The sequence below is a fragment of the Felis catus genome, chromosome C2, assembly GCF_018350175.1.
Source record: "Felis catus isolate Fca126 chromosome C2, F.catus_Fca126_mat1.0, whole genome shotgun sequence".
Classification (NCBI taxonomy): Eukaryota; Metazoa; Chordata; class Mammalia; order Carnivora; family Felidae; genus Felis; species Felis catus.
In genome coordinates this window covers 82195426-82222536 of record NC_058376.1, presented here as the reverse complement: position 1 = coordinate 82222536, position 27111 = coordinate 82195426, and the positions used below count along the sequence as shown (strand labels likewise).

At 39.1% G+C, this 27111-nt stretch overlaps 1 protein-coding gene across 15 annotated transcripts in view; it reads left to right on the top strand.

Annotated features, from left to right (window-relative positions):
* VPS8 (VPS8 subunit of CORVET complex) overlaps nt 1-27111 on the top strand; it is a 252516-nt gene that overhangs the window by 202584 nt on the left and 22821 nt on the right. For 14 of the 15 annotated variants that reach the window (XM_045037181.1, XM_045037182.1, XM_011286041.3 and 11 more), the window contains one exon: nt 12230-12283. In XM_045037181.1, coding sequence (XP_044893116.1) covers nt 12230-12283 — 54 coding nt within the window. Of the gene's footprint in view, nt 1-12229; nt 12284-13360; nt 17567-27111 lie in introns of those variants that run through there. The other variant, XM_045037183.1, reaches the window with a different exon arrangement.

Genomic DNA, 27111 nt, shown 5'->3' with positions numbered 1-27111 from the left:
AAATTACTCAGTACATGACATTTATTTGGGCTCACTGGTCATAATTTTCTATTAACCATTGTCCAATTCTTATTTAATTTGGATTCCCACTATAAATTGAAGATTTGTTTTACCAGCTGCTTAATGAAATCAGAACACTGGTATTAATGCCCTGTGTTCATCTGTCGTTTTTAAAGAGTGTCAATTCCCCATTATAAACATTAGATTCCAATTAAATGCTAAACAATGAAATTTCAGTATCTGGTGATAGCAGCATTTCTCAAAAGAATATCCTGTAACTTAAATTTACAAGTTAAATGAGGGTTAATGTATCTTAGATGTGCAGAGAGGTGATAAATGATTCTAATTTAAATGAATCTCTTTGAGGAGACTTTTGCCCATTTTCCAGTAATCTTGTTATTATACCCTAGTATTAAGTGATTCATTATTTCAGCCAGTATTTAACGTATGCCTACCTTGGGCCAAATGCTATATTTTCGGGACTGAGTATACATTACTGAACAACAACAACAATAAAAAAACCTGAAAACGTATTTCCTACCATTACGTAGCTTACCATATAGGAAGAGAGCTAGACGATAATTAAATTGTAAGCAAACTGTAATTGCATGTGTAACTCCAAATTGTGATAGGTTGTAAGTGCTATCGGGAAAGAATAGAATGTTATGGGAAGAATAGCATGAGGGAAACCTACTCTGGAGAGTGGTCCAGGAATATCCGTCTGCAGAGGTGATATTTAAGCTAAGATCTGAAGGACAGGAAAGTACCATCCATGTGAAGAATATTCCAAGCAAGAGAAGAGCAAGCACAGAGGAACTGAGGAGAGGGTTGACTTGTTCAAGGAACTGAGAAAAGATCAGTGGGTGAAACATAGAAACTAAAGAGGAGTGTGGCAAGGAATGAGGTTGAAGAGGTAGGCAGGGCCATGTCCTGAATAGCCTGGAAGATCTGGTGAAGAGTTTACTTTTTATTCTTAAAGTAGTAGGAAACATTGAAGGGTTTGAAACAGAGGACACATGTAATGTATTGACTGTGGAAAATGGATAGACAGTCACGTCTCTGTGAGCACCTCCCTTGTCACCACTGCCAGAGTGGTTTAACAGATGCTTAAAGCCCTGAAAGTTTGCACCCTTCACTTTGATCCAGAAAAGGCTTATGTCCAAAAGACCAGAGGATAACAATAGTACCCAAAAAGTGTTTACAGTATTTATGTAGAACTAAAGCTTTGATGGGAATGTGGGCAAGTGACATTTAAAAATAATAGTGTTCAATGAAATGTGAAAAAATGTTCAACTTCATTACCAGTGATCAAAGAAATACAAATTAAAACAACAATATGCCGTTTTTTTAAGTTATTAAACTGGCTAATTTGTAAAAATACACAATAAACTGGCACACATTTCAAAATAGATACACATTTATATTGTTAAGGCTGTGACGAGGCAGACACTTTTTAATCATTAGTAGTGGGAAGGTATGTTTGTACAAGTGCACAATCCCTTATCCAGATCCCTTTGACAAGATAAGTTTCAGAATTGAGAAGTTTTTTTATTTAAAAGGTAATACAGGGACTTCAATTTCTGACAGGATGCATTTGGAGTTCTTGGGCGGAAATAGACAACATTTATAAACAGTGGTTCTCAAGACATTGGACATTGAGCAGTGAAGAAGTGTGGCCCCTGAGAGATGAGAAACAAATAACGTAAGCCCTAGGATCATCCTTAGTATACTGCTAGCAGAAAGGTTAGCCATGGCACAGGGAAGAGGAAACCGAGGCAGAGCTCACCGGTCTCTCCGAGTTGAGGAGGCAGAGCTGGAGTCCAGAGAAGGCGAGGTGGCTTGAGGTTGCCGAACAGAGTATGAACAGGAAAGAGCTGCACAGGGAAAAAGCCCCAGAGACCTGCATAAGACAACCTTCAGTATTAAGTTGAATATTGTCCACTCATGTGTGAGGAAGCAGAACACTCAAGGCCTGAAGAAGAACCACACAAAAGGATTAGAGGTAGCAGTACCCCCAGATTGACATACAGCCAGGAATAATGCCAGCCTGGAACACTGCATCCTTCACAGGGCAGCACTGAGTACTAAGTCAAGTCTTGACCATCATATTGAGGGAAAAGTTAACCCTAGACTAACGGCTGCTTTGATCCCATCTCACAAAACTTAAAACCTGAAAAAGATCAAATTATTTCCAAGTATTTATTTATTTTTTTTTTAGGTTTGTTTTTTTTTAGTAATCTGTATACCCAACATGGGACTCGAACTCACGACCCCGAGGTGAAGTCACATCCTCTTCTGGCTGGGCTAGACAGGTGCCCCAAATTATTTCCAAGTATTTTAACTACATCCCAGAACAAAGTTCAAGAGTATGGTAGGGATTACAAAAATATTTTACCCAACAAGGTAAAATTCACAATGTCTGACATTTGATCAAAAGTTACCAGGTATGCAAGAAAGCAGGAAAAATGCAAGTCATAAAGAGGAGGGAAAAAATCAACTGTATGACATTCTGAAGAAGGCAAAGCTGTGGAGGCAGTAAAAACATCAGTGGCTGCCAGGGGCCAGTGGGGAGGGGGGATGAATAAATGGAACACAGAAGACCTTAGGGCAGTGAAGATACTCTGTGTAATATTACAGTAGTGGACATATGTCATTACACGTTTGTCTAAACCCATAGAAGGCAACAACACCAAATGTGAACCCTAATATAAACTGGGTTTATATCACTCTGGGTGATAATGATGTGTCAGTGTAATGTGTCATCAGTTGTAACAGATGTACTGCTGTGGTGGAGGATGTTGATAAGGGGGAAGGCTGTGCAGATGTGGGAGCATGGGATGTATGCGCTATTTTGTACCTTCCTCTCAATTTTGATGCAAACCCGAAACTACTCTAAAAATTTTTCTTTAAAAAAAGCAATCCTTAATACTACCCAAAGCTGTCTACACATTCAATGCAATCCCAATCAAAATTGCACCAACATTCTTCTCGAAGCTAGAACAAGCAATCCTAAAATTCATATGGAACCACAAAAGGCCCCAAATAGCCAAAGTGATTTTGAAGAAGAAGACCAAAGCAGGAGGCATCACAATCCCAGACTTTAGCCTCTACTACAAAGCTGTAATCATTAAGACAGCATGGTATTGGCACAAAAACAGACACATAGACCAATGGAATATAATAGAAACCCCAGAACTAGACCCACAAACATATGGCCAACTAATCTTTGACAAAGCAGGAAAGAACATCCAATGGAAAAAAGACAGTCTCTTTAACAAATGGTGCTGGGAGAACTGGACAGCAACATGCAGAAGATTGAAACTAGACCACTTTCTCACACCATGCACAAAAATAAACTCAAAATGGATAAAGGACCTGAATGTGAGACAGGAAACCATCAAAATCCTAGAGGAGAAAGCAGGAAGAGACCTCTCTGACCTCAGTTGTAGCAATTTCTTACTTCACACATCCCCAAAGGCAAGGGAATTAAAAGCAAAAATGAACTACTGGGACCTTATGAAGATAAAAAGCTTCTGCACAGCAAAGGAAACAACCAACAAAACTAAAAGGCAACCAACAGAATGGGAAAAGATATTTGCAAATGACATATCGGACAAAGGGCTAGTATCCAAAATCTATAAAGAGCTCACCAAACTCCACACCCGAAAAACAAATAACCCAGTGAAGAAATGGGCAGAAAACATGAATAGACACTTCTCTAAAGAAGACATCCGGATGGCCAACAGGCACATGAAAAGATGCTCAATGTCACTCCTCATCAGGGAAATACAAATCAAAACCACACCCAGATACCACCTCACACCAGTCAGAGTGGCCAAAATGAACAAATCAGGAGACCATAGATGCTGGAGAGGATGTGGAGAAACGGGAACCCTCTTGCACCGTTGGTGGGAATGCAAATTGGCACAGCCACTCTGGAAAACAGTGTGGAGGTTCTTCAAAAAATTAAAAATAGACCTACCCTATGACCCAGCAATAGCACTGCTAGGAATTTACCCAAGGGATACAGGAGTGCTGATGCATAGGGGCACTTGTACCCCAATGTTTATAGCAGCACTCTCAACAATAGCCAAATTATGGAAAGAGCCTAAATGTCCATCAACTGACGAATGGATAAAGAAGTTGTGGTTTATATACACATGGAATATTACGTGGCAATGAGAAAGAATGAAATATGGCCCTTTGTAGCAATGTGGATGGAACTGGAGAGTGTTATGTTAAGTGAAGTAAGTCATACAGAGAAAGACAGATACTGTATGTTTTCATTCTTATGTGGATCCTGAGAAACTTACCAGAAGACCATGGGGGAGGGGAAGGAAAAAAGAAAAAAAAGAAAGGTTAGAGAGGGAGGGAGCCAAAACATAAGAGACTCTTAAAAACTGAGAACAAACTGAGGGTTGATGGGGGGGTGGGAGGGAGGGTAAGGGGTATTGAGGAGGGCACCTGTTGGGATGAGCACTGAGTGTTGTATGGAAACCAATTTGGCAATAAATTTCATATATTGGGAAAAAAAGCAATCCTTAGGGTGCGTGGATGGCTTAGTTGGTTGAGTGTCCTACTCTTGATTTTTGCTCAGGTCATGATCCCAGCGTCATGGGATCAAGTCCTGCATCGGGCTCCATGCTGAGTGTCGTGCGTGCTTAAGATGATCTGTCTCTCCACCTGCCCTTCTCCCCCTCCTCATGCGAGTGAGCTCTCTCTAAAATTAAAAAAAAAAAAAAAGGCAGTCCATTGAAACAGACCCAGAAATGGCACAAATGATAGAATTGGTAAATAAGGACATTAAAACAGTTATTATAATTGTATTCCATATGTTCAGGAAGCTAGAGGAGAGACTAGACCTGTTCAATAGAGTTATGGAAATTATAAAGAGGCAATAGAACATCTAGAGATTAAAACTACGGTGTCTGAGCTGCAGAGCACAGTGAATGGGGTTAACAGCATAATGGACATAGCAGAAGAAATGATTAGTGAACTTGAATACATAGCAACAGAAAATATCCCAAATCAAAGAGGAAAAATGAATAAAGCAGCAGTGAACTGTGGAACAACTTCAGGTACCAAAAGACAACACCTGTAATTAAAGTCCTGGAGGAAGTAGAGGCAGGAATCATACAGGAAGAGTATTTAAAGAAATGTAATACAAGGTCCAGTTGTAGTAATGGTAAGGGTTACCTATATTGAACAGCCTTTCTGCCAAATAGCCCTAGCTCTAAACAAAATGGGAAAAAATGTTGTTTAGAGAGCAAGCAGAGGTTTCTGATGGCTGACTTCTCAAGAAACAAAGAAACAATAAAATGCCATCCTTGAAGTGCTAAAAGAAAAGTAATACAGTATATATATTGTATATTATGTAACATTCCCAGTAGAGTCTAGGACAGCATCCCATAATCAAACACTTATGTGGGAAAAATAAAGACTATAAATAGCCTTACTTCACTTCCAGTTGGATTTTGCTGTCAGTGCCAAAAGTTTAAAAACAAAAAAATCTTTTTTGTTTCAGAGTCTTTGGATTTCAGAATTCTAGGAAGCAGGTTTGTGGATCCATCTTCCTTGTCAGGAGAAAAACCGGCAGTATGTGTTTTTGAACATCTATGCCCTTTGAAGCAGGGACTTAGTAAATATATATGCAATAGAAATAACACATCAAGAGTATGTGTCAAGATGTTTATGACAACATTTTCTTAATTAAAAAATTTTGAAAACACATGTCCTAGTAACCTCCAAATAGTCGGTGAAGTTAGTCACAGCATATCTATACAGTGAATGGACTGCTTCATAGAAAAATCATAGAAGAATACTGATATGGTGAAATAGACACTTTCAACATGTAACATGAAAAGATCACAAAACAGCGTGATTCCAAATGTTAATAGTGGTTGCTGCTGTGTGGTTAGATTGTGATTTTTATTACCTTTGTTTTGCTCTTTATTATTTTCTAAACTTCTATTAGTGAACCATGTATTCCTTTAGTAATCAGAAAAACCAAGGCTTGTTTAACAAAGTGATAAAGAAGGTATTCATATTGCTATTAAACTTCAGATCAGATTGCTTGTCTAAGTCAGAAATCATTTTAACAAAAATCAAAAAAGTTCAGCATTTAAAAAAATTTTTTTAAATGTTTATTTTTGAGAGAGAGAGAGAGAGAGAGAGACAGAGCGAGCGCGCGCGCACTAGCAGGGGAGAGGCAGAGAGAGGGAGACACAGAATCCCAAGCAGTCTCCGGGCTCTGAGCTGTCAGCCTAGAGCCTGACGCGGGGCTCAAACTCACGAGCTGTGAGATCATGACCTGAGCCAAAGTTGGATGCCCAACTGACTAAGCCACCCAGGTCCCCCACAGTTCAGCATTACTAAGGCCATAGCTTAATACATCATCCATATCCCCAGATCTGGTGTCTGCACACCTGGATTTAAAGTGTCTCTTTGAAGCTGCATTGCCTGAGGCATTTCCAGAAGGAATCCTGTTAAATGAAAAATAAGACCTTTCATGAGCAATGCTGAACCATTTCTGTTGCCACTTCAAACACTCTCTAACTTAATCTCCAGAGAACAGCTTTCACAGATAAATTGTCCAGCATCACATCTAGTTCTTGGCTTGTTTTTAAAAATCTGCAGATTCTTTCATGAGGTCATTTTTTTAAGCTTAAATACCTACTTTGCTTTGAAAATCTATTTTCTCTCTTTTCAAAAAGAGCATACCCGTAGTTAAAATTGGATAACGTTTAGCAAGCTATATCATACATCTGTAGTGAATTCCAGAGTATTAATGTCATGGTACGTTAAAGCAAAGACTGTCAAGTCTAATTTTTGCAGACCTGCTGAACGACCAGACTGAAAGGAAAGTCTGAACAGCCAGCAGTTTTGACCCCTGAGCTGAGGTTATGTTTTCTAAACTTATTCTGAAAGTCAAAGGGGAAAGGCAAAAAAAAAAAAAAAAAAGAAAGAAAGAAAAGAAAAGAAAAGAAAAGAAAAGAAAAGAAAAGAAAAAAGGCTGCAGTATGGTCCTATTTGAATAGCCTGATGGCACAGTGATAAGAAGTATCTTTAGCATGTATACTCTTAGAAGTAGACCATCAGAATTGAAAGCGCTGGAGAACTTGAATCCAGTTGCTTGTCTAATACTTCTACCTCTGTGGCATCATCCTAGACAGATCGTATCTACTGTCTGTTGAACTACTTACAATAAGGATTATATTTTTCCTTGTAAACTAACAAGTTGATGTTCTAATTTTATATTAGTACAGATTAGTCTCTGTGTACTTCATATTTGCTAGAATTCACTGCTAAAAGCATGTGGACTTGGGAGTTTTCCTTAGGAGAAGATTAGATAACATTTAATTCTTTAATAAATATAGGGTTATTCATATTTCCTGTTTCATCTTGGGTCCATTTTATTGAGTTGCTTTTCAAGGAACGTGTTCTAATTTGTCAAATTTATTGGCATAAAATTTTTCATAATAGCCTCTTCTAAATGTGTGTAAGTATTGTAGTATGTAGTAGTATATCTTTCATTACTGATATTGTTGATTTATATTCTCTTGATCAATCTAAGAGTTTATCAGTCTTGTTGATATGTTCAAAGAACCAACTTTTGGCTTTGTTAATTTTCTCTGTTATTTTGATTTCAATTGTGTTGATTTCTGTTCCTTATTTCCTTCCCTCAACTTAGTTTGGTTTTACTTTGATTTTCTTTATCTCACTTGCATAGGTCCTTCGTTTTAAACCTTTCTTATTCTCCAGGATAGTATAAAAAGCTATAAATTTCTTCCTCTAAGCACTGTTTTAGCTTTATCCTATAAATTTCTTTAAATGCTTTATTAAAGTATAATTAACATAAAATACACTCATACAGATTGTACAAATACAGCATGTATATATCCTTGAATCCATCACTACAATCAAGGTCATTTTGCAGACCTGTTACTACTCTCACTACTAAAGTGAGAGTGACCCTCTCACTACTAAAAACTTACTCAGTTCTTCCATTCTCTTCCCCAGAAGGCACCGACTGGCTTTGTTACAGTAGATTATTTTGCATTTTCTAGAATTTTAGATCAGTAGAACCATCAAGGAAGTATACTTTTTTGGTCTTTTTTCAATTAGCATAATTAAGATTCATCCATATTTTTATAAGAGTTCATTTCTTCTTACTGCTGAGTAGTGATTTGTTCTAAGGATATACCATTACTTATTGATGATTTCACCTGTTGATATTTGCATTTGTCCAGTTTCTGGCTGTTACAGATGAAGCTGTTTTGAAAACTTGTGTACAAGTCTTTGTGTGGACATATACTTTCATTTCTCTTGGGTAAATACGTTTGGAATGGAATGACTGACCCATATGGCAAATGTGTGTTTATCATCTTAAGCTACCAAACTGCTTTCCAAAGTGGTTGTACCATTTTACTCTCCTACCAGCATTACATGAGGGTTCCAGTTCTTCCACATCCTTGGTGTAGTCAGTCTTTTTAGTTTCAGCTGCTCTGGTATGTGTGTGATGATATCTCATTGTATTTTTAATTTGCGTTTTGTGAATGACTAATGATGTGCATCTTTTCGTGTGCTTATTGGCTATCTGTATGTCTTTAGAGAAATGTCCAAGTGCTTTGCTCATTTTTGATCTGGTATTTTGGTTTGTTATTGAATTTTAAGCATTCTCTGTATATTCAAGATATGAATCCCTTATTCTGGATATTTGTCATGTGGCATTTGCAAATATTTTCTTACATTCAGTGACTTGCCTTTTTACTCTATAAGTCCTTTGGTATGCAAAAATTTTTAATTTTGATGCAGTTCAGTTGTCTACTTTTTTGTTAATTGTTGTTTGTACCTTTGGTGTCATCTTTAAGAAATCATTGCTAAATCCAGTGTTATGAAATTTTCCCTGTGTTTTCTTATAAGAGTTTTATGGTTTTAGCTTTTGTATTTAGGTCTTTTTGATCCACTTTGAGTTAGTTTTTATATTTGGTGTAAGGTAAAAGTCTAACTTGATTCTCTTGCATATGGATATCTGGTTTTCCAGTACCATTTATTGAAAAGACTGTTGTTTTCCCCTTTTGAGTGGGTCTTGGCACCCTTGTCAAAAACCATTTGACCTTATCTGTGAAGATTTCTTTCTGGTCTCATTATTCCATTGGTCTGTATGTCTTTAGCCCAGTAGCACAGTTCTGATTTCTATAGTTTTATAGAATTTTAGAAACTAGGAAATATGAGACCTCCAACTTTGGTTTTTTTTCAAGATTGTTTTGGCTATTTAGAGTCCCATGAGGTTCCATGTGAATTTTAGGATGGATTTTTCTATTTCTGTTATAATGTGGTAGGGTCCCCTCACTAAGAAAAAAAAAAAAAAAAAGAAAACCTCAAGGCAACCTGGCTATAAGCATACGTGACAACATCCCTCATGACCTTGTAACATGAGACCACTTAATCAGACTGCGTGTTTGTCTGTTACCATATATGGGAGACAAAGAAGTAAAAAATGTGTACAAAAACTACACCACGTGGTGCTTGGGGCTCAGTTCTTCTGTAGGAACCAAACTGAGCAGTGACAGCACGAATAAAGTTGCTTCCTGGGAAGAAAAGCTTCAATGTCATGACTCTGTGCAAGATTCCTGCTACAGTAATGTCACTGAGATTTTGATAAGAATTTCCTTGAATTTGTAGATTGCTTTCGGTAGTATGGACATCTTAACAATTCAGTCTTCCAGTCCATGAATACAGGATGTTTTCTTTTTATCTTTGTCTCCTTTAATTTTTTTCAGCAACGGTTTATAAAAAGTTTTCAGTGTACCAGTCTTTTGCCTCCTTGGCTAAGTTTATTCCTAAGTATTTTATTCTTTTTGATGCTGTGGTAAGTGAAATTGTTTTCTTAATTTCATTTTCAGATTGTTCATCAAAAACACACTGATTTTTATATGCTGATTTGTGTCCTTTATTTGTTTATTCTAACTGATATTTTTGTGGATTCTGTAGTTTTATACATACAATATGTCATCGGCAAATAGAAATAGTTTTACTTTTCCCCTTTCCAATGTGAATGGCCTTTATTTCTTTTTCTTGCCCAATTGCTCTGGCAAGAATTTCCAATACTATATTCAGTAGAAGTGGTGAAAGCAGGCATTGTTGCTAATTTTAGAGGAAAAGCTTTTAATGTTTCATCATTGAGTGTGATGTTAGTTGTGGAGATTTTTTTATACATGGCCTTTATTATGTAAGAAGGTAGGTATTATGTAAGAAGAAGGTAGTTTCCTTCTAATCCTAGTTTATTGAGTGTTTTTATCATGAAAAGGCAAAGAATTTTCCTGCATCAATTGAGATGATCAGAGTTTTTTTCCCCTTAATTCTGTTAATGTGACATATCACCTTTATTAATTTGTATATGTTAAAACATCTTTGCAGCCCAGGGATATATCCCACTTAATCGTGTTATATGGTCCTTTTAATGTACTGTTGAATTCAGTTTGCTGGTATTTTGTTGAGGATTTTCCATCCTTGTTTATCAGGGATATTGGCCTGTAATTTTCTTGTAGTGCCCTTTTCTGGCTTTAATATCAGGGTAATGCTGACCTCCTAAAATGAGGTTGGAAGTGTTCCCTTCTCAATTTTTTGGGAGAGTTTTAGAAGGATTGGTGTTAATTCTTTGAATGTTTGTTAGAGTTCATCAATGAAGTTATCTGGACCTGGGCTTTTCTTTGTTGGGAGGTTTTGATTATGGATTCAGTGTCCTTACTACTTATTGGCTGTTCAGATTTTCTGTTTCTTCATGATTCATTCTTGCTAGGTTGGGTGTTTCTAGGATCTAATTTCCTTTTGATTTCTTCTTTGACCCATTGGTTATTTGGTTAATAGTTCCTAAATATTTGGGAATTTTTTTTAGAGATCTTTCTGTTACTGATTCTAAATTATTTCCATGATAAATTGTTATCAGAGAAACTTTTTAGTATCACTTGGATCTGTTTACGTTTGCTGAGAATTGTTTTATTGGTATAAAATAGTCTATGTGGCTTGTAAGTTGTCCGCATGCACTTGAAAAGAATGTATATTCTGCTTTTGCTGGGTGGAGTGTTCTGTTGATGTCCAACTGATCGAGTTAGTTGATTGTATCATGTAAATCTTCTAAATCCTTGCTAATTATCTGCCTATTTGTTCTCTAATAATATTGAGAGAGAAGGATATGGAAATCTATAACTATAAAATCTTGTTCTTTCAATTCTATCAATTTTTATTTTATGTATTTTTAAGCTATTAGATGCATGGACATTTAGGATTGTTACATCTTCCTGATGAATTGGACCCCTTTATTATTGTGAAATGATCTTCTTTATCCATGCTAATAGTCTTTGCTCTGAAATCTAGTACTGTCTTTGCAATCCCTTTGCTTATAACCTATTTGTGCCTTTATATTTAAAATACGGTTTTTGCAGGCAACGTGTAGTTGAGTCTTGCTCATTTTTCTAATCTGACAATCTCTTTCAACCCTCAAATATTTCAAGATATCCCTATACCATCAATCTTCTTTTCCTTGAGCTAAACATTGTTTTATTATGGTTTGGCTGATACTTCTTCTAAATCTTTCACTATTTTATCAAACTCTTTTGTGCCTGTTTTACTTAAAAAGGGCTATTATATCACAAAGAATGCTTTGAGTTGGCCTCTGCAAGAAATGCTGACTATTGCATAGTGTGTCACTTGGTTAACATTGTCAACAAAGATCTGTGTCTATTTGGTTCCCCACTATTTGGTTAAAACCAGTCTGGACCATCTGTTCTACTTTTCTTACACTAATCATATTTTAATCTTGGCTAACTACTGACTTTTGATCTCTGGAAAAGTTTCATAGGGACTTAAAAAAATCTCTTCATTGTTCCCTGAAAAGGTCTGTTTTATCTCGGTTATACCAATTCTAGTTGAGTTGTTTTGAGTGTGGGTCAAATAAAACTAGATTATAACCAAAAGTGTATTAAAATATTTGCCTTTGGGGTGCCTGGGTGGCTCAGTCAGTTAAGCATCCAACTTCGGCTCAGGTCGCGATCTCATGGTTCATGAGTTCGAGCCCCACATCAGGCTCTGTGCTGACAGCTCAGAGCCTGGAGCCTGCTTCGAATTCTGTGTCTCCTTCTCTCGCTGCCCCCACCCCACCCCCCGTTCTTTGTCTCTCTCTCTCAAAAAAAGCATTAAATAAAATAAAATGTTTGCCTTTTTTTTCCAGGTAAAAATGTCTCCTCCTTGTCCTCCATCCAAAGGGGATCCTGCTGTTAAGAAGGTAAGTGAGGGTTTTTTTTAATTTATTAAATTTTTATTTTGATTCCAGTATAATTAACATACAGTGTTATATTAGTTTCAGGTGTACAATATAGTGATTCAACAATTCCATACATGGCCCAGTGCTCATCACAAGTGCCCTCCTTAATCCTCATCACTCATTTCACCCATGGTACCCCACCCACCTCCCCTCTGGTAACCATCAGTTCGTTCTCTATAGTTGAGTCTGTTTCCTGGTCTTTTTTTTCCTTTGCTCATTTGTAGACAGTGAATTTTAAAGGCACAAACCCACCTTCCTCCTTCTGTGTGTTTATTCTCTGTTGAACAACTTTCTCGAAATGACACTGATTTTTAATCATCTCAATGCTGTCAAAAGTTTTTTCTGATTAAATACCTCAGTGACATGTCACCAGAATTCCTTGGCTTTTCCAGAGAAGCCAAGTGGGGATTTGGGCCTAGCATCAGTCTCCTGCCAACTAAGAACTTTAATTGTTCTAGAATTAGCATTTGCTTTACCAGGCAAGTATTCTGATCATTGAATGGTGCATATGAAAGATATTCTAAGGAGGATGGTTCAAGATACTCTTTCCTTACTGATGTGCTTTCCCTCCAGATAGCTGTGCCTATAGAAAACTGGCCCAAGATGTTAACATTTCAGCACGTACTACATAAGAAGGTGCTCAGTAAATATTTGTGGTATTTACGTATGCCACTTCAATCCCTGACTATAAAATTTGCAGCACAGATAGGGTGTGAGTCTTTCAGTTGAGCAATTCTCAGATGATGTCAAGAGAACCACTTAAAATCTTTTTCTGTGTACAGCTGCAAGAGTGCGGTTGAAATGTGGTAAACAAGCTGACATTTTTACTGTTTTCTTTTACTACTTTTATTTTTCTGACAATTGAAGTGTCCCTGGATGTAGGTTTTCTTTCCTTGCCCTTTTTTATAATTTCAGCCAGCATCCATGTCAGTGAAGAATTGTAGAACAAAAATAACAACTTGCTGGCTCTGTTAACTAACAGCAGGTTCTAGCTTCAAAGCAATGTGCCAAAAACGGATCCCTCTTCTCTGCCTGCAGAATCCCCTGAGACGTTTTTAAAAGAAAAAAAGAATGAAAAGAAGATATGTTAGGTGAAAAGCCCTGTCACATGCTGCACAGGAAAATCTCTTCCATTTTTGTCAGGACAGCAAAGGCAGGCAAGATTGAGGCTTTGGTTGTCGCTGCCTGGAACCGCCACACTGTAACCTGAGGAGTGGAGAGGGCTGGAGACGCTTGGTGTCATTCAGTAAACAGATGAGGAAATTGGAATCCAGAGGGAGATTTTTTTCACCTAAGTTTTCAAGTGTGAGCTATGGAACACACTTCTAAAGTAGAGGTTAAAAATGTGCTTTAGATTCAGCCAGATTTGGGTTCAAATATTGACTCTTCCTCTTACTTATCTGAATAACTTTCTTAGCCAGTCTCTCTGCTTCCTTTGCTGTAAATGATGGTGCTACCTCTCAGAAGGATCCTGAAGATTAAATGAGATACTATTTAAGCGCCTAACCTGGTAAATTATTGACATAAGAACTCAGCTGTTGCTAAAACTAGTGTTAAAACACAAATCCCCCCATCCTAGTTAGATGTCCTGTCACTCTGTTACGCTACTTTGTATTATTGTCCATCCAACAGGTGTTTCTTTATGTAGATGCTGAGCTAATAAATAAGCAAGGGGCAACAGAGATGAAAAATAGCCTTTGTTCTTAAGGACCTCAGCATTTAGTGGGGAAGGTAGACATTACCATACAGTTTGACACATGCCATGGAAGGTGCGCAGGGTACAAAGAGCAGAGAGGAGAGGCTGGTTGGGGATGACTAGGTGGATTTACTACAGCTCTTATGCTCTTTATGTAAAAATCCCAATGAAAAAGTTTGAGAAATACTTAGCTGCTCCCTTAGAGCTATATTACTAGATTATAATGAAAGCAAATTCTGCCATACTTAAAGATGTTTATTAAATATTCATTTAGAAATTGGTTCCTGTAACCTATATTTTAAACTTGGGAATGTCCTAGCTATCTGTCTAACCACTGTCAGAGGTGTAGCAATGTTACAGAAGTAGGATTCTCATCCTCTTGTAATCAGCATCAGACAAACAGAAACTTCCAAAGCCTAGAATGACTGGACACAGGTGGCCCCCGGTGGCATTCCTAAGTGATCAGGTACAGACTCACTCTCCATTCAAGAATCGGGACTATTTCTAAAACATTTTATTCAATGCATAAAAATATATATGAATACCTTTTATGTTAGCAATGACAGTCTATCATAATTATCATTCTGATTACTAAGACATTAATCTCACCAACAGAAAAATTTCTGCGTATTTTTGTTTGTTTTTGTTGTTTTGTTGTTTTGTTTTGTTTTGTTTTGTTTTTTGTGAGGTAATGAGCAAAGTCTTAGGTGTTGGTGAACAGCTATGGACAGCTAAAGGACTTTTAATAGATGCTTTTGGGAATTCATGTTAGCTAGCAATCTCTGAAGTATGGATTCTAGGTTGGGGCCACTGAGTGTCCCTAAATTGAACCCTAAACAAAATAGCACATACTTAATATCACACTGTTTATGATGTCTGAATTAATGCTAAAATACATCAGAACAGTTGCCTCTCTCAGAATAAGTGGTCAGGGAAGGTTCCCCAAAGAAGATAAAGCTTGATCAGCCTTGAAGCACAAGGGAAGAGATATTTCGGGTAGACATGGGTGAGTACAGGACACTTCAGAAATGGTTCTGTATGCCTTAAATATAGGAGCGTGCAAAAGCCTGGTGAAATAAGTGGGAGATCACAAAGAGCCCTAGTGTGTGAAGCTCGCTTTTTATCTTGAAGATAAAAGTTTCTGTCAAAGGTGAGATTCAAGGCAGAAAGATCGATCAGAAGAATAGACCGTGTCCAGGCAAGAAAGAAGGTCCTCAGTCTGTGCTGTATTAATGGAATGAGAAGATGAAATAGATTCAGGTCTTAGGTATTTTTCCCCCCAAAACTCTTTCTGACACCTTAAGTGTGAGCTAGGTGTCTTTCCTTTATTGAGCTTTCCCTCATAGCGCCTGAACTGGTCCCCACCTACCAACATGTTTACCTGGCTATGTTGAAATTGCCTCCTTATCTATATGTATCCCCCATTGGAGACTGTATGCCTCATGAGGGCAGGAACTACGTCGGTCTTGCTTGCTGTTGAATCCCTTAGTGTAGAATGAAGTCGTCAATCAGTAGTTGTTGAGTGAATGAGAGGTACATGAAAGAGATTCCATATATGGGAAGTGAGGGGAAAAGAAGTTTCTGGGCCTGAATAAATAGAGAACGAACAAATGAATCATCACTGCTGTGCTAGGCTTATATTCCCAGCATGGTCAGTCCCTTACTGTTTGAGCTGTATCGGCAGCATTTGAGAGAGCACACTGTGAAACTGAATACCTAATCGGTACTTCCCTAGTTGTGTATGTATTTTTGTTTGTGTGTGCGTATATATGTACACCTACATGTATATTCTGGTTATCATCCTGGAGCTACATTGTCAAAGTGGCATTGGCAGATGGAGGCACCAGCAGTGTCTGTTGAGCAGTTGACTGCCAAAAGTGACATGTGTAAGAAACACAAAGGAGCAATAATGTTCTTGATTTGAGCCAAAGAGCCTCTGTTGACCAATAACTGAAGAGAGTGTTTGTGACTGTGTTGTCAATATTGGCTCTGTCAAGAGCTGGATTCAAGTGCTGAGGAAATAGAGGCATGTTCTGTAGGGTTCTGCTGAACTTCCTGAGGTCGTTGTCTCATGTAGGAGTCGCTCTTCACTCTGCTGCCACATGTCAGAATCTGCAAATTCCATGCATATATGTACATAACATCTGTTTGCAACATGAGCATTTTCATTTTAGATATTTTTTAAAAATGCATATGTATATGGCATATAAGATTTGTGTGTAATATCTATCTTATGTATATAAAATTTCTTCCTCAGAAGGTCTGATAACCTCAATGAAGTTGGATACACATGCTTCCCTAGGACTTTCTCAGTGTTTGATCATGGATGGCCAGAAATTTAAAGACCAGGCAGCATTTTCCTAAGATAAAAATTACTGTAAAAGTCCCTTGCAATTAACTCACTAGAAGAGATTAAAATTGGAGGTGTTGAGAATGTTTGAGGTGATAAATGAGTTTGGAGAGTTAGTTGAAGGCAGCATCAAAAACCACTCAGCTTTGATGGATCTTTTCTTGAGTATTAAAGAAACACCAACTAGGAATTTGTGTAGCAAGGTTGGGATTATTACACGCACAATAACCAGAGAAAGCAATTTGTCTTACATCTCAATCACAAAAGCATGGTTATATTCCCTGAGCCATCTCCTGTTTGAGATGAGCTGTCTCTGCTGGTGTGTTTGCAGAAGTCTGAGGGACCAGGAGCTCTGGCTAAAGAGTATCCTCAGGCTGGTGGAACCCACTGGAAGAGTCCACAGTTGATGGTGTCTCCAGAGTGACTTACTCCAGTTAGGAACAAGGTACTGGGAGTGGCAGAGTGGAAGGCCTTTCTGATAGGCCTGGGTAAATTTAGTCAGTATTCAACATGCCTCAAGATGCCTGATCTTGGAAGGACAAAAGTCAGTGAAATGTAGTTCTTTCTGTCAACACATTTACAAGTTAATATTGCTAAACTGTTGGATTTAATAGCCAAGCCTCCTAGAAATTGATTAGCAGTTTCTCAAGTATTCAAGTATATTATAAGAATTTGGAGCAATTTTTTTGTTTTGTTTTGTTTGTTTTGTCCAAGTGTTCTGGTGGGTTAAAATTTTTATAGTCTGTTCCCAGTCTTGCCACTCATGTCAGGAATGTGGACGACTGTACTCACTCATGATTTTTATTGAATCATTGGAGGGGGGAGACTGAGGGGTTATTTTTAAGGGAAAAAGCCTCTCACAGAGGCACTGTTTCCATAACAACAGGAAAAGCTGGCTGCAATGTCTCAGCTGACTGGACCCTCCTGAACAAATAGTGATAGATAGCCCTTGCTGGATGTGTGCTGCCTCTTTCCTAATTTTTCTTAGTAGAACTTAATATCCAAATGTGACTTCCATGCCTCTGCTGATTTTTAAAAGGGGGTGCGTGGGTGGCTCAGTTGGTTGAGCATCCAAATCTTGGTTTGGGCTCAGGTCACGATCTCATGGTTCATGGGTTCGAGCACCACGTCAGGGTCAACACAGACGGCACAGAGCCTACGTGGGATTGTCTCTCTCCTTTTCTCTCTGCCTCTCTCTCTCTCTCTCACTCACTCAAAATAAATACATAAGCTTTAAAAAACATTTTAAAAATTTCTTTAAAATAAGCAAACTGAGGACAAGATTTGGTCTTTTTTTTTTTTTTTTTTTTGGCGTAGACAGTGGACGGTCTCTAGGGCCAGGTGCCTTGTTACGCCGATGTGAAGTAGATGAGGTGCAGCTGCCTTCAGACAGCGGAAAGATTTAAAAGGAAACATAGGAATTCTGTGTAGTTCAGAGGACAGAACTGGTGCCTGTGGGTCACAGCCACGGAGATGGAAATGTCAGCTTAATTATGAGAATTTTCTAATAGGGGACGAAGTTACCTTCTGAGATGGCACATTCGTTATCTGTTAGTGGAGGTGTTTGATCCTTGGCAGGATGTCTGCCACTCAGAACTCCTGCAGAGCTTTTCCTGCCATGGGTGAGAAGTTGGGCTGCTTTTCTGAGCCTACGGTTGCATAAAACTCAAGTGACATTTTCATTGATGTGCTGGGTGATTTCAGCTGGACCCTAACATCTAGCCTGAGCTAATAGAGTATATTGTCTATAAAAAAAATAACAAAAACAAAAATGTTGACTTTAGTCAGGGGAGACTTTATTCAAAAGAATCATTGCAGTAAAAGGAGGGGCTTTTGCCATTAGGAGAGTAGTCCGACCTTAAGATTACAAGCGTGTCAAAAAATCAGGCAGGGGTGCCTGGCTGGCTCATTTGGTAGAGCATGCGACTCTTGATCTCGAGGTCATGAGTTTGAGCCCCACCCCACGTTGGGCATAGAGATTACTTAAAGAGAAAAAAGAAAGAAAGAAAGGCACAAAGGAATTTATTTACAGGGGCTAGTAAACAGGGCTAGAAAGAATCAGATATGAGGGAGTCGGTGGTAGAATCAGATAGTTAACTAGAAGTGTTTCCTTACAGTCAGCCTATTCTCAGAAGGAACCATTGAGGGGTTGTAGGCTGGCTCAGGTTGAGGGTGTGTCAAAGGCTTGGGGAAGGAAAGAAGCTTAACTAAAGCTTGGTCATCAGTTAACATTTTGTTCCCTGAATCGGGACAAACAGTTCCATTAGTCTTTTAGGAGGTAAAGAATGGAAATTTTGTGGGTCTGTGTCTGGCTTTGTCATAGATGAACTCGGTAGCATGGTGGATTTTGTCTCAGACTTAGGGCAAAGGAGGGCTCTTTGCAGTAAGCTGTTTCCCAGAACAGGGTATGATGATTTCCTTAACTGTAGCTGTTTTCCAGGAACTGTGGGCTCACGTGAAGTTTAACACAGTCCTGGGCCTTCCTGCTGCTGCCGTGTTCTTTTCTTATTCTTCTCCATGGTTATGGTCTGCAGTCCATGGCCTGGGCCTTTCTGAAACCTGCTCATGAGTCCTCCTGCAGAGGGAGAGAATGTCAGCTGGAAATACTTACAGAGAGGGACACTGGGGATGATTTGTTTCTGGTACTGTCTTGCTGATAATTATGCACATCTTCTGGCCTAAAAAGTAAGACTAGCTGAGGGTTTCAAAGGATCTCAGAGATCTTACCCAGTATGCAAATCAATGCCTCACCCATTTCTTTTGTATTAAGTGAATATTTTCTAATGTAGCATTTGGATTTCTTTAACGAGTTCCTAAATTAATGGGCTATTTTTCAGAGCAATTTTAGATTTATAGAAAAATTGAGCAGAGAGTACAGAGTTCCCATAAATTTCCCCTCCACTTTACCCTGTCATTAACATCTTGCATTCCCCTGGTACATTTATTATAATTGATGAGCTAACACAGCTACATTATTATTAATGAAAGTCCATGGTTTGTATTAGAGTTCACCCCTTGTGTTGTACATTCTGTGGGTTCTGACAAATGTAGAATGAAATGTAGCCACCATTACAGCATCTTGCAGTAGTTAGACTACCCCAGAAATCCCATGCTCCACTTATTCATCCTTCCCTCCCACCACCCAGACTTTCCGGCAACTGCTAATCTTTTTTATACTGTCTCCCTAGTATTGCCTTTTCCAGAGTGCCATATAGTTGCATAGTATGTAGCCTTTTCACATTGGTTCTCTTACTTCAGTGATACCCATTTAAGGTTCCTCCATGTCTTCTTGTGTCTTGATGTCTCATTTCTTTTTAGCGTTGAATAATATTCCATCATCTGGATATACCACAGTTTGTCATTCATCCATTCACCTCCTCAAGGACATCTTGGTTGCTTCCAGGTTTTAGCAGTTGTCAAAAAGCTACTATAAACATCCATGTGTACAGGGGTTTGTGTGCACATAAGTTTTCAGCCCATTTGGGTAGATACCAAGGAGCAACTGCTAGATTGTATGGTTAAGAATGTTCAGTTTTCTGAGAAGCTGCCAAACCATCTTCCAAAGTGGCTGCACTATTTTCGCATTCCCACACAGTGAATGTGAGTTTCTATTACCCTACATCCTTGCCAGTGTTTGGTGTTGTCAGTGTTTTGGATTTTAGCCATTCCTATTGGTGTGAAGCGGTGTCTCGTTTGAATCTGCATTTACCTAATGACGTATGATGTTGAGTATTTTTTCATACACTTATTTGCCATCTCTATATCTTCTTTGGTGAGATCTTTAAATGTTTTTGAGGGTTTTTTTTTCTGGTTTTTGGTTTTTTTGTTATAGTGGTGCTCTAGGGTTTACCCTATACAGCTTAACTCTTCGGATTCAGCTTCTGGTCTAAACTAGCTTAATTCCAGTTGTATAGAGAGAATTGTTACTCCTATTTAGCTCTATTGCCTTTTCCTGCATTCTGTGATATTTTTTATACATAATACATGTATTAGTGTTACAAACCAAATAACACATTGTGATAATTACTGCTTTATAGTCTGTAGCCATTTTCTTAACCCGGTAAAGCATTTGCCCCTACTCATCTCCTTTGTGCAAATATATTATGCGTCACATGTATTGCATTTCTGCATGTTATAGGCCAACATTACATTGTACAATGTATGCAATTGTATTATTATATAATTGCCTTATAAAATCAGTTTTGAGAAGGAAGAAATACACTTATTTGTACTGTGTATTAAAATTACATAATTATATTTACCAGTTCTCTTTTGTATTTTCTTATGTGGATTTGAATTGCTTTCCACTAGTGACCCTGTGAACAGTGACTGGTGAATTTACATTAGTATTTTTTATAAGGTGAGTCTGTTAGCAACAAATTCTCTCAGTTTTTGTTCACTTGGTTAAGTGTTTATTTCATCTTCATATTTGAAAGATAGCTTTACTGGATATAGGATTATTGATAGACAGGTTTTTTCTTGTAGCACTTTGACTGTGTTATCCCATTGTCTTCTGGCCTCTATTGTTTCTGCTGAGAATTCAGCTATTAATCTTACTGGGGTTCCCTTGTAAATGACTAGTCTTTTTTCTCTTCAAGCTTTTTTCCAGGACTTTGACTCGTGGCATTTTTACTGTGAGGTATTTATGGATCTCTTTGCCCTTATCCTGCTTGGAGTTGTTAAGCTTCCTGGGTGGGTAGGTTACTGTTTTTCAGTAAATTTGGGACTCTTCAACCATAATTTCTTCAAATATTTTTTCTTCTCCCTTTTCTGTCCTCTCATTTTGTTCTTCCATTACATATTTGTTGTTGTACTGATGGTGTCCTGAATTTCTCCGTCCAGTTTCATTGTTTCATTGTGTTCTTTAGCTTGCATACTCTGTTTTTTTTGTGGGGTTTTTTTTTGAAGTTTATTTATTTATTTTGAGAGAGTACAAGCGGGGGAGGAACTGAGAGAGAGAGAGAGAGAGAGAGAGAGAGAGAGAGAGAGAGAGAGAGAGAATCCCAAGCAGGCTCTGCAACATTATCTCAAAGCCCGATGTGGGGCTTGAACTCACAAAGTATGAGATCTGAGCCAAAATCAAGAGTCGGACACTTAACCAGCTGAGCCACCCAGGTGCCCCTTGCATACACTCTCTTGATTTATCTTCAAGTTCATTAATTATTTCTTCTGCCAGTTCAGATCTACTGTTGAGCCCCTCTCCTGAATTTATTTTAGTTATTTTTCAGCTCCAGAAGTTTCATTTGATCCTTTTTTGTAGTTTGTTTCTTTATTGGCACTCAGTATTTGGTGCAACATTGGCATCATACTTTACTTTTAAAATCATGCTTTCCTTTGGTTCTGGAAGTATATTTATAATGGTTGGTTTGAAGTCTTTCTGTTAAATGTAACATCTGGCTACTCTCTCAGGCAGGTTGTGTTTGTTTGCCTTTTTTCCCCTAGTATGTGATCGTACTTTCCTATTTCTTTACATGCCTTGTAATTTCTGGTTAGAAACTGTAATTTCTGGTTAGAAACTCTGCATTGATTCTCCCACTCGTGGAATTATTCTTTTTTTTTTTTTTTATTAAAAAAATTTTTTTTCAACGTTTATTTATTTTTGGGACAGAGAGAGACAGAGCATGAACGGGGGAGGGGCAGAGAGAGAGGGAGACACAGAATCGGAAACAGGCTCCAGGCTCTGAGCCATCAGCCCAGAGCCCGACGCGGGGCTCGATCAAACTCCCGGACCGTGAGATCGTGACCTGGCTGAAGTCGGACGCTTAACCGACTGCGCCACCCAGGCGCCCCGGAATTATTCTTATTTGATCCACTCCACTCCAGACTGCTGCAGCCCAAACTATTACTTTTAGTGACTGGCTAGGTTATTTTAGTGAAGTCTGTGCCTCTGCTCATCCCCAAGTGTTAAGCCTCTCATATTGCTCCTTAGGAGGTATGGCCTTGGGTTTACCCAAAGTCGCTGGGGGGATGGCAGTGGTATTGGTAGGGCTCTCTTTCTCTTTTTCCTTGACCACACCCAGCCATTAAACTCCACTGATTGCTCTGTTGTTTTCAACAATGTCCTGGCTGCAAAAATTGCTCTACACAGTCATCCAGTGAAATTGTGACTCCTTTGAAAAGGAATAGTTTCTGAGGTGTGTTTTTGATACTTGTTTTGACCTTGTTAGGGCTCCTCCCAGCTATCATTTCTGTCAGTTCTCTTCTACGGAGTAGCTCGTCTAGTCTAGGTTGTGTCTACATTAAATCCATGAATCTCCTCCCAGTTGCCTTTCACCACACCCTCCACTGTTCTTATGATACACTTAGGTTTGAACTTCTCCACACAGTTGAGAGCCAAGTCAGTTCCTTTGAGAAGAGTTTAGGACCTGTTGTACTGCGTGCTTCTTCCCCAAGGAATAATCTGTGAACCAGGACTCTTTCTGGAAGTAGGTACAATGGCAAGATTCTCTCTGAATGGCAAGCCCACTGTGGGATTTATATTCTTGTTGCAAGGGGGAAAAGCCTGAGGTCTGCTTGGCTTGCCTTTCCTGTCATGGAACCACTGCTTCACAGACTGGAACAGGGCTGATCAGAGAGCCAGTATTTTCAGTGGACAGCACCCAGGATAAAGCCTGTATTCTGTGAGTGGAGTGTGGGTGGGAAAATGGAGCCCCAACACTCCTTGACTATGCTTGCCTAATTGGCCTCAGCAGCATGTAGTTAAAGGCAGGATGAGAAGTGCTAAAGTCCAAAGCCGTCCAGCTAGGAGCTTGGGAGAGAAGGAGCCGGTGTTCTTGGCTGCAACACTCTGCAGTAGAGTCTCTACCTCATTAAGCTGAGGTGGGAGGAGGGAGAGGTCTTGGTTCAGAAACCACACACTCCACTTTCTTACTGAATTTACATAGATTTTTTTTTTTTTGAAGGAGTTATTTCTTCATTTGCTATTTGCCCTTAGGACAATTTCCAAGGTCTATAAATGGTTGATTTGGGATGGATGGATGGGTAGATGGATAGATAGATAGACAGACAGACAGGTGTAGCTAGCTAGCGTCAGTGCTGAAAAGGTCATCAGAGTATCTCATACTGTCATGCTAGTAGGAGTTGATCTCTTTCCTCATCCATTTCTAACAAGCAGTGTCCTGCATCTGATTGAAAACCACCTCCTGGGCCACCTGGGTGGCTCAGTCAGTTAAGCATTAGACTCTTGATTGCGGCTCAGGTCATGATCATGCCGCTTATAAGAATGAGCCCCATGTCTGGCTCTGCCAGGATGGAGCCTGCTTGGGTTCTCTCTCTCCCTCTCTCTCTCTGCTCCTCCTCTGCTCCAAATAAACAAACAAACAAACTTGAAAAAAAAAAGAAGAAAGAAAAGAAAACCACGTCCTAAGGCAGGACGTTCCATCTTTGAAAGTTCTTCCTTATTCTGGGTGACACCTTGCTACCCTTTGATCCTGGCCCTGCCTCTAGAAGCCATCAAAAAGATGTCTAAGTCCTTTTTTAGATAGCAACCATCCCAGTGCTTTATGTAATTGAAATCATGACTCCCCAGCCCCTAGTCTTCTCCTGTCAAGGCAGAACATTCATAGTTCTGTTCCTTACTCACCTCTACCGTCATACCTCATCTCCAGCCATCACCAAGGTGCTTCAGGAGGTCAATTTAGAGCAGAATGAGATCATCACTTTCCTCATTCTAGGCTCTATGAATGAAACCAGAAGCATATTAGCTTTTTTAGCAGCCATTATATTTATCGCAAACTCCTGAATCTGTTCACACATGGTACTGATCCCATCCTATGTAACTCCTGTTGGTTTGTAGAGCCAAGTGCAAGACTCTTATTGTTTCAGTTTATCCCTTTGGGGATCACGTGTTTTCATTCCGTGTCACTGATAAAATATTTGTATAAAACAAAGCCAAGGGTAGAGACCTAGATAGTATTATTTATTAGTCACCATGCTATGTTAATTAAGAGTTAATGGGTGTGATTTTTCTGCTTCTAATATGACACTCCATCATCAACAGTTGACAAGATTGTTTTCACTGAATGGAGTCAGATCATAAGAGTTTCTTTTCTCCCAATGGGATTGTATTTGAGACTGTGTCAGGGCCAGTGGTGGTTCTTTACTCCATCTTGGTACCCTCTCAGTGTATGGAAGTGAACTCCCTTATCAAAAGAAATGATGTCATCATGTCCACCATCTCCTTGGACTTTTGGACCCTACTGAAGTTAAGAGTATTGATCGAGTTACAAATGGGCCTTTCCCTTCCAACAGTGTTTCCAGATGAAGCTTTTAGGAATTTCCTACAATACGTGGCAGGTGTCTTTTTTTCTCTTCAGTATATTTGACAGAGCAACTAACAGCCTATTATTTTGCATTAAAACAACTCAGTAGGCCATTCTTAATTGCACTGTGCTGAATGATCATCCATTTGTAAAGGTCATAGAATCCAGACAGCAGAGCTTTGCAGAGTTTGAGCTGCTCTAATGTATGTGTTGTTCTTGAGTGTCTGATAGACTGTTACCATAGAATATAGCTTTCTGTCTGGACTGCTGTTCCGAATCAATGAATGTGCCATTCCTGAGAGCTTATACTCCTTTCATGTAATATCAGAACACGGGTTGAGTATGTTCAAGAAACAGTGAGAAATCATTGGTTAAAGTAGAAGGAAAGGAAAAGATGCAGATGAAATGTAAGCTGGTCCTTACTACAGTCTGTTCTATCAAAAGCGACTGCCCTGGGTCTTTTGTGTTTTGTTGTTTTCTGCACTTATTCTAGGGGCATTCTAGTTGCAATTTACATTGGCTCTTCCCCTGTGCCATAAATAAGCCGTAGCTCCCTGTTTTGCAGTGAAATATCTACTAATGGTAGATATTATTTCAGATACAGCATATTTTTAAAAGGAGAGACTCCTCTCTATAGGCTTAAGTCACATCACTTTTTCATTTATTGACTCAGTTTATATGGCACTAAATGGGACAGTCCATGTCTGTCTCTGGCAACTTCATAGCAATATAAAATAAAATTATACAGAAATGTCTTTGCATTCCTTGGAAGGAAGAAATTCTCCAGTTACAGTGCCCTCTGTCTGCATTCACTGAGCTCCCAGAAGCTTTCTATGCTTCCCAGTTACCTCCACAGTGTCTTCATCCCCAGTCAGTGTGTACCTCCACTGTTCCAAAAGTCTTCATCGACCCCACAGTCTCTGTCTTCTGGGGCTCCAGTTCATTCTCCACCTCTTCTAATGCTTGGAAAACTTCAGTGGTGCCCCATCGCTAACAAAGTTAAGTCTAAATTGGTTTAGATTGACAGTGTCAGCTTTTGATGCAACACCAGCCCACGTATCTTAATCTTCTTTTCTTTCTTCTTTAATCAAAGGAAATTTCTCATGGTTTCCTAAACATAACCAATACCATGTCCATATATCTACTCTTCCTTGCCTTTTCATAATCTGGTGTGTCCTTCCTTCTCTCCCCTCTTAGGTAATACTTTGTTTTTAGCCTCCAGTTCAAGTTCTGCTTCATTCATTCAAAAAATATGTACTGGGGGTGCCCAATCAGTTGATCACCCGACTCTTCATTTCAGCTTAGGTCATGATCCCAGGGTTGTGGGATCGAGCCCTGTGTCGGGCTCTCTGCTGAGCATGGAGCCTGCTTAAGATTCTTTCTCTCTCCCCCTCTGCCCCTCTCCCCTGCTCCCACTCATGCTCCAGCTCTCTCCCTCTCTCTCTACAAAAGCAAAACAAAAAACCAAAAAATATGTATCAGGCACTTACTATGTAGCAAGCATGGGTCTAAGTGCCAGGGATCCTGTAAGAAACAAGACCAGTCTCTGCCTTCACAGAGCTCCCATTCTGGTGGCAGGGGGTAGATATTAAACAAATGAAGATATGATATGATATGATATGATATGATATGATATGATATGATATGAAGATATGAAGGTATCTCAGATTTTGATAAGGCTGTGGAAGAAAAGCATGATGAGGGAGATAAAAAGGATATTGCTGTTTTATACAGAGTGGTCATGGAATGTTGATAGGTCATATTTTCTGTCTAAAAACTGTGAAGTTACAGTCGATGTGAACATGAGAGGAAAGAGCATTCCAAGCAGAAGGAACCGCAAATGCAGAGGTCTTGAAGCAGGAGAATTCCTGATGTGTCCCAGGAATAATGGGACCACTGTGCATGGGCACGCAGCCTGGTGGGTGTGGTGGTGAACACTCTCGGAGGTTCTCTTCATCCTTGTTTTCTAGTTCACTGAGAGAATAGAAATCTGTGGAAATAATTGAGAATGTGGGGGGGGGGGGGCGGTGAGAAATGTTGGAGGTTTGAAGAGAGAGGTCAAGATATGAACTAAGCACCTGGCATAGTGGTGGAGTGCGTAGACTAGGAAGTCTCAGGCCACTTGCATTTCAGAGTCATGAATTAAATGGCTTTGAACCGATCCCCTCCTACTCTGAATTCTTGCAGCAGTCGTTGCCCGTTCTTCATTTGGCACTTGGCGTGCACTTCCTTCTATTACAGGTTTGGTGTCTGGACTAAGTTTCTAACTTGTGATTTGTTGTTTTTCGTAAATGTTACACCTCACCTGGCTCCTCTGCTGCTTTAAGGCAGCTTTCAATATGCACACAGCAGAAAAGGACAAAAATGAACAGTTGAAGGTGTCAAAAAAATAATGAAAATATATCTGAGTAGAATTCAGTAATAGCTTAACGTATTTGGGGTGGAGGAATCTTGAATGAAACTTTGTGAAATCTCCAATACC